The sequence below is a fragment of the Staurois parvus genome, unplaced genomic scaffold, assembly GCF_062004578.1.
Source record: "Staurois parvus isolate SC_StPar_1 unplaced genomic scaffold, SC_StPar_1.0 ptg000525l, whole genome shotgun sequence".
In the NCBI taxonomy this organism is placed as follows: Eukaryota; Metazoa; Chordata; class Amphibia; order Anura; family Ranidae; genus Staurois; species Staurois parvus.
This window is the reverse complement of record NW_028318321.1, coordinates 1702354-1717041: the sequence shown is the minus strand read 5'-3', so window position 1 is coordinate 1717041 and position 14688 is coordinate 1702354. Positions and strand designations below refer to the sequence as shown.

The window sequence follows — 14688 nt, the reverse complement described above, 5'->3', positions numbered from 1 at the left end:
GTGCCCAGCCGCTCCCTCCATCCTCCACATCAATAGGAGAAGAGGAGAGAGAGGCTGGATCTGCTCTGTCTCCCCCTGTGTCCGCCCACACTCCGGTCCGTGCAGCTTCAGAGGAGGTGTGGGCGGGAAAGTGAACACAGCAGCCGATAGCTCTGATGCATCTGAATGAGTGATATAAGTCCGACCTCAGTTTCTTCTACCCCTCCCTCCCTTCCTCCCCTCCCTCCCTTCCTTCAACCCTCCTCTTCCTTCCACCTACCCTTCCTTCCACCCACCCCTTCATTCCTTCCACCTGCCCTTCCTTACTTCCTTCCATCCATCCCTTCCTTTCTTCCTTCCTTCCTTCCACCCACCCCTTCCTTCCACCCCTTCCTTCTACCGACCCCTCCTTTCCTTCCTTCCTTCCTTCCATCCACCCACCCCTCCCTTCTTTCCTCCCACTCCTCCCTTCCTTCCTTCCATCCACCCCCTCTTTCCTTCCTTCCACCCACCCCTCCCTTCCTTCCTTCCTTCCTTCCTTCCTTCCTTCCTTCCTTCCTTCCTTCCTTCCTTCCTTCCCTCCCTCCCTCCCTTCCTTCTTTCCTTCCTTCCTTCCACCCACCTCTCCCTTCCTTTTTTCCACCCACCCCTCCCTTCCCTTCTTCCACTCACCCTTTCAACCACTCCCTTCCTTCCTTCAAGGGGGAGATGTTGGCGTGTGTGTGTGTGTGTGTGGGGGGGGGGGGGGGCGGTAAAAATGTAGCTCAGCTCAAACTTTATTTCCACTATGGAAGAACTAATTCACATTAGCCAAGGTAAAATGACCTGATTTCTCCAAATGTGGACCAGATCGCACCACAGATACTCTGTTGCATACTGTTATGTAATGCACACACCTCACTAGCCCTCAAAACCTGGTTAATCAACACCCTCTCTCACTGCATTGACTGAAACAGGACAATTCGCACCCAGTGTGACACTTATACTTTATACATGCAATGAGAATATTTTTATTTTTTTTTAATTTAAATATTTATTGATTTTCCAATTTAAATACATATTTCCATTATCATCACGTTATATAAAAAAATAACATCATTTCATATTTACCCTTTCAGAAAATATTTCTCTATCCTATCCATTTTTTTTTGCTTTCTAGTCTCCATATAGAAAATGAAAAGGTTACTCAACTTATGAAAATTCTAGTACGACAGAATGATGAACAGTGATGTGTTGTATTGTATTTGTATTGTATTTTAGATGAAAACTACCAATTAAATGAAAATCATACGATCTGGTACTGTATGAGAAAAATGTTTGTGTTTGTCCCTTCGAATAATTTTGGATGAACTGTTGTGATTGGCTGTCAGGAGCTGTATACTAACGATCAGATTATTGTACGATTGCTTCAAAAGCTGTATTTTTCGTACAATTTTCTGATCTTGTGTACAAGGCTTTAGCTGACTGCAACTAAAAGGCCAGAGGTAAACCATTAGCCAGCCTCTGCTTGGGTGTCTGTAGTCATACACATGAATACCCTTTTACTACCGGAAATCCCTTATTCTTTCTTCTACATCCCTCTCACTCACAGTAACCTCTTTCTTCTGACACCCCTAACAAGCAGCTAAAATCTAGTGCACACGATCACAAAATTGTGCGAAAAATACCACTTTTGAAGAGATTCTAAGATAATATGATCCTTAGTACACAGCTTTCGTCTGACAAGCGCAAAATGTTTCTCATAAGATACCAGATCGTACGATTTTCATTTAATCAGTACAGTTTTCGTCCGAAAATACAATACAAATACATTATATCACTTCCGAATTTTATTTCTTTCGTACAATAATTTTCATAACTTTAGTAACCTCTTTACTCTCGATATGAGAGTAGCATGCAAAAAAAAAAAAAACGGAAGATCATCCGTCCGATATTCTCAGTGTGTAGGGGCTCTACTCTACTAGCAACTCCCTCTACATTCCCCCCCCCCCCCCCCCCCACACACACACACACACATCTTTTCTTTTCCTTGTGTGCCATCTTTTTGCTTAGAAAGTACCCAGAGCGCCCATAGTAGACTTTTACATCTACTCTACATTAACCCTTGCCCCTTGTTACACCCTTATGTAACCAGTACTGTCAGCGTCTCTACTAAGGTACACATTATACTGCTCTGTAACTCATTAGGGCTGCAACTAATGATTATTAACTAATGATTATTGTTTCCATTAATCTTATAAATACCTCAAAAAAAGTGTGTTGTATAATTTAGGTAATATGTAAAGTTTAACCACTTGTCCTCCAGAAGATTTACCCCCCTTCCTGATCAGGCTATTTTTTGCAATACGGCACTGCGTTATTTTAACTGAAAATTGCGTGGGCATGCAACGCTGTACATTAATTAAATTTGTAATATTTTTCCCACAAATAGAGCTTAAGGCCAGAATGTATGCCTTTCGTAAAAAGAAATCCGAATAAGTGTATATTAATTGATTTACGTGAAAGTTATAGCGTCTACAAGTGGCGGTATATATACTGGAATTTTTATTTTTTTATACTAATCGATCAACAACTTATAGTGTGACTGCAGGATTGTGGCAGGCATTGTGACACTGGGGGGGGGGGGACTGACTAACTGCCACTGACATCTCCAGTGACACTAATACAGCGATCAGTGTTAATAAAAAGCACTGACACTGTACTAGTGCCACTGGGCAGGAAGGGGTTAACGTTTGGGGCAATCAAAGGGTTAACTGTGTGTTAGGGAGTGATTAGATTGTGTGCTGTGTGCTGTTTTACTAAGGAGACCTGCTGCTTTCTATCTCTCTGCTGTGAATTACACAGTGTTTACTTTCTGACACATTTTCTTGAGGTGCTAAAATGCCAGGACAATACAAAAACCCCCAAAATTACCCTTTTTTGGTAGACTCCCCTGGCAATTTGCTGAGAGGCATGTTGAGTCCATGGAAATTTTCATTTTTTGCCATAAATTTTTGGAGCATGACAAAATTTTTTTTTTTTTTTACACAAAGTTGTTAGCTAAATGATATATTGCTCACACATGCCATGGGTATATAACACCCCAAAACATATTCTGCTACCTGTGAGAGACTATTTGGCAGCCTAGCCACATACACGCCCCCAAAATCCAATGACCACCTCCAGGCTTTCAAAGGGCATACAGTACTTTGAAAAAGTATTCATATCCTTTGAAATTTTCCACATTTTGTCTGTTACAACCAAAAGCTTCACTGTATTTTATTGGGTATTTATGTGATAGACCAACACAAATTGGCACATAATTGTGAAGTGGGAGGAAACTGATAAATGGTTTTTAACATTTTTTACACGTAAATATGTGAAAAGTGTGTGCATTTGTATCAGCCCCTCTGAGTCAATACTTTGTAGTACCACCTTTCACTGCAATTACAGCTGCAAGTCTTTTTTGGGTATGTCTCTACCAACTTTGCACATCTAGAGAGTGACATTTTTGCCCATTCTTCTTTGCAAAATAGCTCAAGTTCTGTCAGATTGGATGGAGAGTGTCTGTGAACATCAATTTTCAAGTCTTGCCACAGATTCTCAATTTGATTTAGGTTTGGACTTTTGACTGGGCCATTCGAACACATGAATATGCTTTGATCTAAACCATTCCATTGTAGCTCTGGCTGTATGTTTAGGGTTGTTGTCCTGCTGGAAGGTGAACCTCCGCCCCAGTCTCAAGTTTTTTGCAGACTATTTACTATTTTACTATTTTTTTTAAAATACTTTCATCAGAGTAGTGCAATGTTACCAAAGTAAAATTATACTCTTCTGAGGGGGTGAGCAAGGATTTTTTTTGCATTGCATAAGCAATGAATATCATGACAGTTCAATAAAGTAGTGACCTGTGATTATCTCCAGCTGGTCACATGGTACAGGGTGCTGTGATTGGCCCCATGTGTCACGTGCGAGCTGTGGTCCAATCGCAGCTCTCCAGGAACAGAAGCAAAGCTTTTGTGAATCAGATTGATTCATAAAAGCTTTGTTGTCGTGATCATGTGGTCGCATAGCGATCACATTATCACCGAGTCCTGATTACCTGGATTCTCATTCCGTTGTGTCTGGTGGACACAGTGGACATGTGGGGGAGTGTTGCACTTCCCTGTGTTGGCAAAAGACCAGCGATGTACAGGTACGTCGCTGGTCCTGTAGCTGTCGCCCGTCCGCAGTACATTGTGGGTGGGCGGCCTGAAAGTGGTTAAACAACAAATTTGTCATACTTACTCGCTCTGCGCAATGGTTTTGCACTGGTGCTTCTGGCTCCTCCTGCCTTCAGAGTGTCCCTATGGCAAGCTCCATAGTATATTTTGGAGTGCCCTTATAGCAAGAAAAAAAAAACTTCTGCCTTTAGAATCACTCACTTCCTTCTTCTGCCCAGTCCCACGAGGCATTGCTCCTCACACATTCACAAGTTCTCAGGCACTTACTGTATACACCATGTATGGAAGGTGCACTGAGCTGTTTGTGTGCTGTACTGTGTTTTCTGATCTATAAACAAATCATGCATTCTGTATGCAGACCAACAAATCGATTAGGAAAATAGTTGACAACTATTTTCATAATTAATTATAATTGATTGTCACCTAGTTGTCTCAGCCCTCTAAGTCACATTAAAAATGTTTCAATGTTTTGGGAAAAAAAAAATATTCCCCATACCATTTTAAAGTTCATAGAAAGTGTATACTTGTTCATTATCTGTTTGGAAGCTCACAAATTGAATGCCTCAAAGCACAAACAGAAAATCTTCAATTTTTACTGGACACAGTCCACTCTCCCTTTCATATCGTGGTTGGAAACCCATCTCAGTTGACGCAAGCAAGTATTAAATGTGATACACGCTGATCTGTTTCTGTTTTGTCAAGTCATATTTATTTTGGAAAGCTTTTGAACATCTTAGTATCCCAGTGAGTATTTTTTTTCCTGTACTCTAAGCTCAGTTAATGGCTCCAAGCCTTCTTTGAAAAGATGATACCTGAAGTTTTATATCTTTAAAATTTATAGCAGGGGATGTCCACAATTGTAATTGTAAACAAATTGAATTATTGAAACTAGCTTAAACTGGGAGAAGTCATTCCTCCTTATTTCGGGAAGTTCTTGTGTGGTCAAATAAAGGGTTTTTTTTCATGCCTTGGCTTGCTTGTATACTTTCCACTCGGTACTCTTGCACTCTGATGTAGATGTCAGTGGCAGAGCTGTGTGGTTACATTTTTATGTCCTTGTCTGAATAGGGTGAGTTTTTCTAACAGTAGGATATGATGTGTAGTATTAGTACCATCCCTAGCATACAGCTGGAGCAGAAGTTTACAGGACGACTTAATTTAAACTGTGAAAATTACATTTAAATTGAATTTATACAAATAGCCATTAAAATTCTGTTGCTTGCAGTTGGTGAGTACATAAAGTGGAACATAGAAACAAAAGCTTTGACATTTTAAATCTCCAGACTGGCTGGCCTTTTCTCTCATTCCTCCCTGTACATGTACAATATAATACTTATTCATTTAATCTAGGAGGATCTAATAGACATAAATACATATACATGGTTACTCCATGGTCCCTCAGTCTTCCTTCATGCTGTTTCCAGTAGTGATAGCTATTCCTTCAAAGCTACTGCTCTTTTATGGGCAATAGATATCAAGTCCAGCGTTTGTACATGTGCTTTCTGGGGCTGGAGAGAAGACTGGAGTGCGAACTGCTGAGAGGCCATGCTTTAAGGTAAGTATCAAAACAAGCATTTTATTTTTCATTTATTAGACTAGACACCCACATTTTACCATTCAAACTGCACAAGCATCTTAAAGCGGAACTTTACCCATAACAACTTGATAATAAAATAATGTTCTTTACTAAGAAACATACATTCCTTGTTAATAATTATGCTACCAAAATGTGCACCATTTAGGAGATATTCTATCGAGCAGCAGCCAGTGACATCACCGGCACATATGCTCTGAAGGAACAGCAAACCCGTGCTGTTCCTTCAGAGCTGTGTGCCACGGTGTGGGAGTGACGTCTTCATGGCTTGGTCATTCAAGCGGCCACAGCCTTCGAACCCAGAAGGAAGACTGGGTGAAGATGAAGGCTCTGCAGCAGTAGCTGGAGGGCTTTGTGTTAAGGTAAGACCATAATGTGCTAGTATGCGATGCATACTAGCACATTATGTCTTTGCCTTGCAGGGGGAAACTTTTTTTTTGTTTTCAAAGAGTTTACTACTACTTTAAACTGGAGAATGCAAAATTTGGCTCAGCTGTGCATAGAAACCAATCAACTTCCAGTTTTTTCCCCTATAAAAGCCTAATTGAATAAGCTGAATTTGGAAGCTGATTGGCTACTATGCACAGCTGCACCAGATTTTACACTCTCCAGTTTTAGAAAATCAACCACACTGTGTGCTTAAAGGTGTCCCTCTTAATCATTAAAGAAAGTTGGGAGATATGTCATACTGTAACCCCGGAGTGCTGGTACCCTAGGCATAACTCCCCACTATCCATCATTTGGAGGGACTGTTCCTCTTGGAACCAAATTCCTCTGTCCCTCTTTCCTTAGTTGTTCCTCTTTTACGTCCCATATACTGATATCTATGAAAATTGACTTTTTAAGTTCTAAAAGTATTATTTTACACTAAAACATTCATCCTATTACTTAATTATTTTGTTTGCAATTTTGAAAAGTCAGTATAAAGGAAATTAATATTAAAAAATTCTGGGTTTAACCATTTTTTTATAGTCTTAATGGTCTGCATAACTGAGGGTGTGGTAGGGTTTTCTCCATTTCCTAAATACATTGTGCTAAAAAGGTGTCCGTCTTTTTTATCTCAGAAAGTTGGGAGGTATGTTAAAGCTCAAGATAATATCCTGGTTTACTGCTTCATTTGGAAGTAATTGTCACAAGCAGGGCTTTTTTCTCAGAAAATAAGCGCAGGAACCGCTACCCCCAAACACACACACACACACTCTCCAAACCGCGTATAATAGTGGGTGTGCTTAAATTTTACTAACGGGGAGGGTTTTAAAGGGGCAACAAATACCAGGAGTGCATTACATACAGAAGTTTGGGGAGAGGGTGGGTTACACACAGAGTGCAGAGTTCAGGGGTTCTCTGCATGCAGAGTTCAGGGGTGCGCTGAACACAGAGTGCAGAGTTCAGGGGTGTGCTGCATAGAGAGTGCAGATTTCAGCCTTCTTCCACACCTGCTTACCTCTGCATCTCACTTTCACCCCTCTTCAGCTCTGACCCTGCATAAAACTCCCCCTCCACTGCCCCCATCTTCTTCCCCCCCCTTCTTAAAAGCTGCACTATCTTTCGCATGCCTTACTTTTGTTACTGTATTAAGCTGAAGAACACAGCCAGCTCTAGTACCTTCCTGCACACTGTAGGTGGCTCCACCTCAATCACTTGCAGGGAGATTATCCAGTGGGGGTGTCAGCATCCTCATTACACATCAGACACATGCATCTCCCCTGTCCCCATCCTGCACTCATTGAGAGCCGCTCAGGAGATCAGATCTGTGGGAGCCATTGGGAGACAAGCTGTCACTTGTAAACACAGAAGCCAGACTTCTGTGTTTACAAGTGATAGTGGTAAGCAGGGAGCAGAGGACCTGAGCCAGAGGTGGTGGAACTGAGTTCCACCAAGTTCCAGCTGAGAAGAAAATCCCTGGTTACAACTATATATTACAATTCTGCACAATATGATAACATTTTATGTGTGTATGCATTTTCAAAGTTAAAAAAAATATATATTAAGTATAAAAAATGTTCTTATGGCGCAAATAACTTTTGAGTGGAAAGAGGATCCTGTATCCATTATTTTAGAGATCTGGTTGAAGTGTAGAGGAAGAATGCATAGTACATTCCGAAGCTCAGCCCTGGAATGTAAATTAACACTGCAATTTCCAACTGGCTTATTAATTAGGCACATAGCATGATTGCTTATTAAATCTGTGAATTAGTATTCTTATTTTGGCATCGTGCTGACAGTTAATTTAGTTTGATGATTTGTATTTATATGCAGCCATTTCTTGGAATTGACAATCAGCGCTGTGTTGCACTAGGGTTACAGCATTGGATCTCTAATACACAGTTATGATGGGTTGGGAGAGTGTACTCCAACATTGTTTTTTGTAAGCTGAACAGAGCTCAGCTTTAACCAAATTGTAAGAATTATAAGAGAGTCTTATTCCAATTGAGACATACACTGCAGCTTCAGGATGACAAAGCTTGTTCTAAAAAAATAACTTTTGTTATTAAAAATTGGACCCCAGCTCAAGCATGTGAACTGGGTGGAATTCTGAGTGGTTTCGTGCTGATGCCTGGTTCTCGGTATACTTCTCTGTCTGCCAGTTGGATGGATACTTTTACTGGAAGAGCACAATGGACAGCAGTGTTGTGATAGACTGGGATTGCTGGTTGCTGATGTGCAGTATATTCATATTAGCATGGTCAGACCAAATTTACAAAGTTACATTGAGCTCTCTACATTCTCTTGGCACAGGATTTTAAAAGCAGCATGACACATTTGTCATTTTAAATGGGATCTTTGTATCCTTATGTTTACTGCTCAGCAGGTAGTAATGATACCTCCAATGCCATGTGTGCATTTTATTTATTTTATTTCTCTGTTTCCTGGCAAATAAGAATTGGTTACAATATCTGCAGTTAGATTTATCTACTAACTTTCAGGTTTGACAGCAATACCTCTCCTGTACTGAAAAATAGGTTCAGGCACTATCAGTTTTGTTGAATGTTGAGACACTGTCAACTTTATTTAGAAAATGTGGATATGTCTATAAGTTTGTTATTTAATAAATGTCTGTATATGCATTTGAACTGCTTATATTGTACTGCTGATTATTTTGCCTATCCTTGAGATCCTTGAGTGAGACCACTTTTTGATACTTCAGAGTTTAATTGCCATAAATGACTATATACAGAAGGCTGTGTGCTTATTAGACTAAAGTGTGTGTGTTAGCCCTAACAATCACCTTTTATTTGTTCCCCTTTTGTTTGTTTTATTAACATTTGGAAGCATTTTTTACATCTCTTTGATGCAAACAACTTCTGTGACTGAATACCAATCTATGATTGTAGGAGGCAGACCTTTAAAGTGTTACTAAACCCACAACAGTAAAATCAGTCTGTATATGCAGTAAAACATGCTTGTTATACTCACTGAGGAACCTAAGGGGTTAATCCTCTGCATTGTGTAAAAAGGCTGTTTGATCCTTTCTTCTCTGCCCCTCCTTTTGTTGAATGGACCACCTTCTATACCTTAGTCAGGCTTTCTTGATGAGAGCCTGTGGCAACTCCTACAGTTCTGGTGACCCCTTCAGCACCAGAAAATTACAGGGGGTAGGGGGACATGGATGGAAGAGGATTCCACCTAACAGAAAAGACATCAAGACAAGGGATACATCTTAATGATGACAAGTTATGTCCCTTGTGCTGATTTTTGTGTGTGTGTGTGTGTTTTTTTTTTTAATTTTTGCTGCACTAAAGCTAGCCATACATGGATCAATATTCAGGCGGTTCAGCAGGGATTGGCCTAATTTTGATCATGCATGCGCAGGCTGATTGCACCCAAGTCGATTCATCAATCAACTTGTATACAACCAGGTTGTTGGATTTTTCTGCATGAGATTACTGCCAGAGTCTATTGCTGCTAGCAGTGGGATGGATTTGCATTGTTTGTGTAGGTGTGAAGGTCTGGAAACATTAAGAGGCTAACCTTCTTTAATTCATTTTTAATTTATACTATGAAGAATGTAATGGGATTTGTGGAAACACTGTAAGGTGGGAAGGAACATGCAACATTCCAGGTTGCAAATGGGTTTAAGACAGTTTTTGCACCATTGGTGCCCCTATAACTAGGGTTGGCAAGCCGTCGATTGCGATCGACCGACCGCAGGGAGCCGACAGGTGGATCGTAACCATGGCTCTCCTGTCCCTAAGCCTCTGCCACTCTTGTGTCTCTGTAGAGTGGAGAGTGGGAGGCAGCATAGTGCTGGATGGAGGATGGGAGTGTGGGCGGGAGCTTTTCAGTGATTGGTTGGTAGATGTTATTAGCAATCAATCACCAGCTTGTTATTTTGAACTGCGTCAGCTCCCGCTTTTCACCCAGCACTATGCTGTCCCCTGAACACCGCTTTGCTGTACACAGGCATGTAGGAGAGTACTTACCACCGCGCTATGTGTATGGGGGGATGTGAAGGGGGGCAGAGGACACTGTTTTGGGGGGTACAGGATGCTACTGGGGGGAGGAGGGGGCCAGAGGACACTATAGTGGGGGCAGGGAGGCAGAGAACACTACAATGGGGGGGAATGATGTGACGGAGGCAGAGGACACAGCATTGGGGGGAGATGATGTAAAGGGGTCAGGGGACACTGCTTGGGGTGTACAGGACACTACTGTGGGGGAAGCGAGGCAGATGACACTACAGTGGGGGGTGGTGGTTTGGGGGGGCAGAGGAGACTATAGTGGGGGGATGAAGGGGCAGAGGATACAGCATTGGGGTGTAGAGGACACTACTATGGGTAAAAGAGGCAGAGGACACTACAGTGGGGGGTGCAGAACACTACTGTGCGGGGAGGGGGGCAGAGGACACTTTTTTTTTTTTTTTTGGGAGCTCCATAGGTTTTTCTTTTATAAGGTTGCCGCCTAGTACTCCCCCGAGGATCTTTTCCTTGCTCTGTTATCCAGGTGGATCACGACCTCTGGAAGAATGCTTACCCCTGCCATATAGAGATAAAAAGATGGAAGGTTAATCATCCCACCAGAATCCACAAATACTACTATTGAGTGGACTAACTTTAAAGGTGTGTTATTTAACAGTGAAGGAATGCACAATGGTTTGCGACTACTTCAAGAGAGATCTAACCTTGAAAATAATTCCTTTTTCTAACAGGCACATTATCTGATTAGTGGATACCAGATAAACTATCCATAAAGCAATTTCAGCAGTGAAATTATGTCATATGCATGTGACAATATAGGCTGAAAGCAATGGTCTCCCTAGGAAGCAAAACCTAAAACAAAATGCAACTGACTTATTTTTTTATTTATGAAACTGTTTTCTGACTAATCTTGATAGTGGTAGTGTAGCTTTCATATGCACATAGGTATAATATGTCTTCCTTTTTTTCTAGGAAAAATTTTGTTTAGAAGAAGTCATATACGTGATGTAGCTGTAAAAAGACTAAAACCCATCGATGAGTATTGCAGGGTAAGGACATTTTATGGAAGATGTTTACATGGTTTTCATTGTCTGTTCTATCCTCATCAAAATGTGTATTGCTTACTCCATTAGCTATGCCCACACTTCCAAAACATTTTAATGCACACTAAAAACCAGTAGCATAAGTACCTGAGTTTGTCTTGATATCAGTTTCCTGTCATTTCTTGCACATTTGCTCTCACATTGGAAGAGGGAAGGACCAGGGGCGGACTGACCATTTGGAAACTCGGGCACTGCCCGAGGGCCCGGGGTCAGTAGGGGGCCCCATGAGATGCCCCTGGTACCTTTTTCATAGGCTTTTTTGAGTTTGGGCAAGGACACAGGGGCCCCATGATCCCCTATTGCCCGGGGGCCCCATGAGTTGTCAGTCCACCCCTGGGAAGGACAGATGTAGGAACAAATCAGGCTTTTCTGAATATACATGTGCTGGCAGGGAAAATGAAGATAGAAGCAGATGAAAGAGTTGATGATTTAGCTATGCGGTGAAGGTGGGGTGCTGATGCCACTTTATTCCTTAGCTTCCTCTAAGGAATTTAATCTATGTTAATTATCTGCCATTCCAGTTTGTAGATTTTGAGGTGGGGGGGTTAGCAGTAGTGTGGAAGGGTGGTTGATAGTGTTTAGGACTATTTTTTATCCTGCCGGATTGTTGCTTCTCTTGAAATTGGTTGACCAGTGGTTATGTGCCTTTAGCTGGCTGTACATGGATCAAAATCTTCCGGTTCAGCAGGGAATGGCCAAAACTCATTCCATGTGTGGGCACTGGGGTTGTACAGAAGTCAATCTACCGATCGACTTCTGTACAACCGCCCTTTTGGATTTTCCCCGTTTGATCAGCATTGCAGGCTACATCCTGCAACTCTGATCAGTGTATTCTGACAGTGGGGAAGTCTCCCCACTGTTAGAATACAATGACGCAGTCGGGAGGATTCCCCCATCTGCCTTGAATGTGTGGATGGGGAAATTGGGTCAGTTTTTTTTATTTAACCCTCTGGTTGAATGAAAATAAAAAGGTATTCATCTATGAATATAGAGTTGGGAGAGAGCAGCAAGAGACGTTGCTGTCATACACATCGCTGGATCGAGATAGGGTTCAGGAAAGTATACGGGGGATTCCTCTGGCAAAGAAGGTTTTTTACTTTAATGTATAGAATGCATTAAGGTAAAAAAACTCTTGCCTTTACAACCACTTTAAACATGAAGCAGAAGTGGTATTATTTTTAAAGCCTCTAGTTGTCTTTCAATTTTAATAAACATTCAACAATTAAATTGTACATTTTACCCATAGCACAACTCATTATGCTTATTTTGTAGGCCTTGGTGAAATTACCAGCTCACATATCCCAATGCGAAGAGGTCTTGAGGTTCTTTGAAGCTCGACCAGAGGATCTGGATCCACCAAAAGAGTAAGTAGATAATCTCCACTTAAACTTGAACTCCAGGTATGTTTTTAAAGCTGAAAAAAGAATGCATATTCCACATCTGGCTTATCACTGTGGAAGAGGAGAATCACTGTAGTAGATGTTGTTGCTACATTGATTCCTGCTGTCTTCTGTGTCCCGTTGGGCAGGGGAATTGAGAGACAGTGAGAATCTCTGCAGTGGTGGTGGCCACTAAAGTGATTCTCCTCTTCCACAGGCATTAGCCGGATATGGGATATGCATTCTTACATTGTTTAAAACTGGACAAATGTGATCATGCAGAAAAATCCATACCTGGAATTCAGTTTTTATATTTATTTATGCCTGTCTAACTTCAGTATTCAGATTCAGAATACTTTATTAAACCCAATGGGAAATTAAAGCCGAACGTTATTAAACAAAAACTTCTTTACACGTCTTTGTTGCTGATTTCCTTCCTTCACTGAATACATCATCTATCTTTTGGTTCACTCAGTAGTTGCTCTGAAATAACCTATTAATTTCCAAATCAAACCGTTAATTCTCTTTGGTTTCCTTTTTTTAAGAACGGTGGCTGTTATGCCTCCTGTTCCCTCAGCCACTGGTCTTGGCACATCCTTTCTGTAGTTCTTTCACCAGGAAGTAGTGATGTAATTCAGCCCCATTTGTAGTGGTGGGTTGACCGAGACTCTCAAGACACATTCAACATATACAGACCTAGTGTACCCATCCATATTCACTACAATTCCCTGTGGTAGATGGGAACTGTAGTTTCCTTTTACTGCAAAGAGAGGAGAGGATATGATTTATTCCCTGGCAGAGCAGATGCTATTATCTTTGGAGTTACAGAGATGAGGGCATGACAATTCAATTAGACTTTTCTTGTAAATGGTAAGTATTTTCAAAGTTTTATTAATTGTTTAGTGTTGTGTGTAGGGGGTGTACTAATGGATGATTTTTTTTACCAATCCTGGAGTTCTTCATTAATTACCCTTGCTGATTCACAGAGGTTTACGGTTTTTTTAAAGTCTGCTTTACACCCTGGTCACATCAAGCCCAACTTTGAAATTGTGCGACTTACAGTGAAGTCGCACAATTTCAAAGTCGGGTGAGATGCCGATTTCAGGTGCGATTTGCAAGACATCTGACACAGGTGTCTATGCAAATCGCACTAAAAGTAGTACATGTACTACTTTAGAAATCAATGCGGCTCCGACCAAGTCGGAACTGCACTGATTTGACTGCTGTAATTGCGGACAATAGGGTGCAATTTGGCATGCGATTTGCAAATCGCATGGCATGTAAATTGCATGTCAAGTCGCACCAATGTGACCGGGGTGTAAGTCACAAAAATATCCTCTTCATCCTTGAGAGCCCCTTGCTGTATTGCTAAAATTCTGAGGGAACAAAGATGGCATGTTATTTATCATGTTATAGCTATACAGTAATTTGTGCTCTAGATGATTGGTAACTACAGTCAGGTCCATAAATATTGGGACATCGACACAATTCTAACATTTCTGGTTCTATACACCACCACCATGGATTTGAAATGAAACGAACAAGATGTGCTTTAACTGCAGACTGTCAGCTTTAATTTGAGGGTATTTACATCCAAATCAGGTGAACGGTGTAGGAATTACAACAGTTTGCATATGTGCCTCCCACTTGTTAAGGGACCAAAAGTAATGGGACAGAATAATAATCATAAATCAAACTTTCACTTTTTAATACTTGGTTGCAAATCCTTTGCAGTCAATTACAGCCTGAAATCTGGAACGCATAGACATCACCAGACGCTGGGTTTCATCCCTGGTGATGCTCTGCCAGGCCTCTACTGCAACTGTCTTCAGTTCCTGCTTGTTCTTGGGGCATTTTCCCTTCAGTTTTGTCTTCAGCAAGTGAAATGCATGCTCAGTCGTATTCAGGTCAGGTGATTGACTTGGCCATTGCATAACATTCCAATTCTTTCCCTTAAACTCTTTGGTTGCTTTTGCAGTATGCTTTGGGGTATTGTCCATCTGCACTGTGAAG

At 41.3% G+C, this 14688-nt stretch overlaps 1 protein-coding gene across 4 annotated transcripts in view; it reads left to right on the top strand.

Annotated features, from left to right (window-relative positions):
* SH3PXD2A (SH3 and PX domains 2A) overlaps window positions 1–14688 on the top strand; it is a 433998-nt gene that overhangs the window by 182127 nt on the left and 237183 nt on the right. For all 4 annotated transcript variants that reach the window (XM_089690260.1, XM_089690261.1, XM_089690259.1 and 1 more), the window contains exons 4-5: window positions 11166–11242; window positions 12569–12660. In XM_089690260.1, the coding sequence (XP_089546386.1) occupies window positions 11166–11242; window positions 12569–12660 (169 nt within the window). The remainder of the gene's footprint in view (window positions 1–11165; window positions 11243–12568; window positions 12661–14688) is intronic.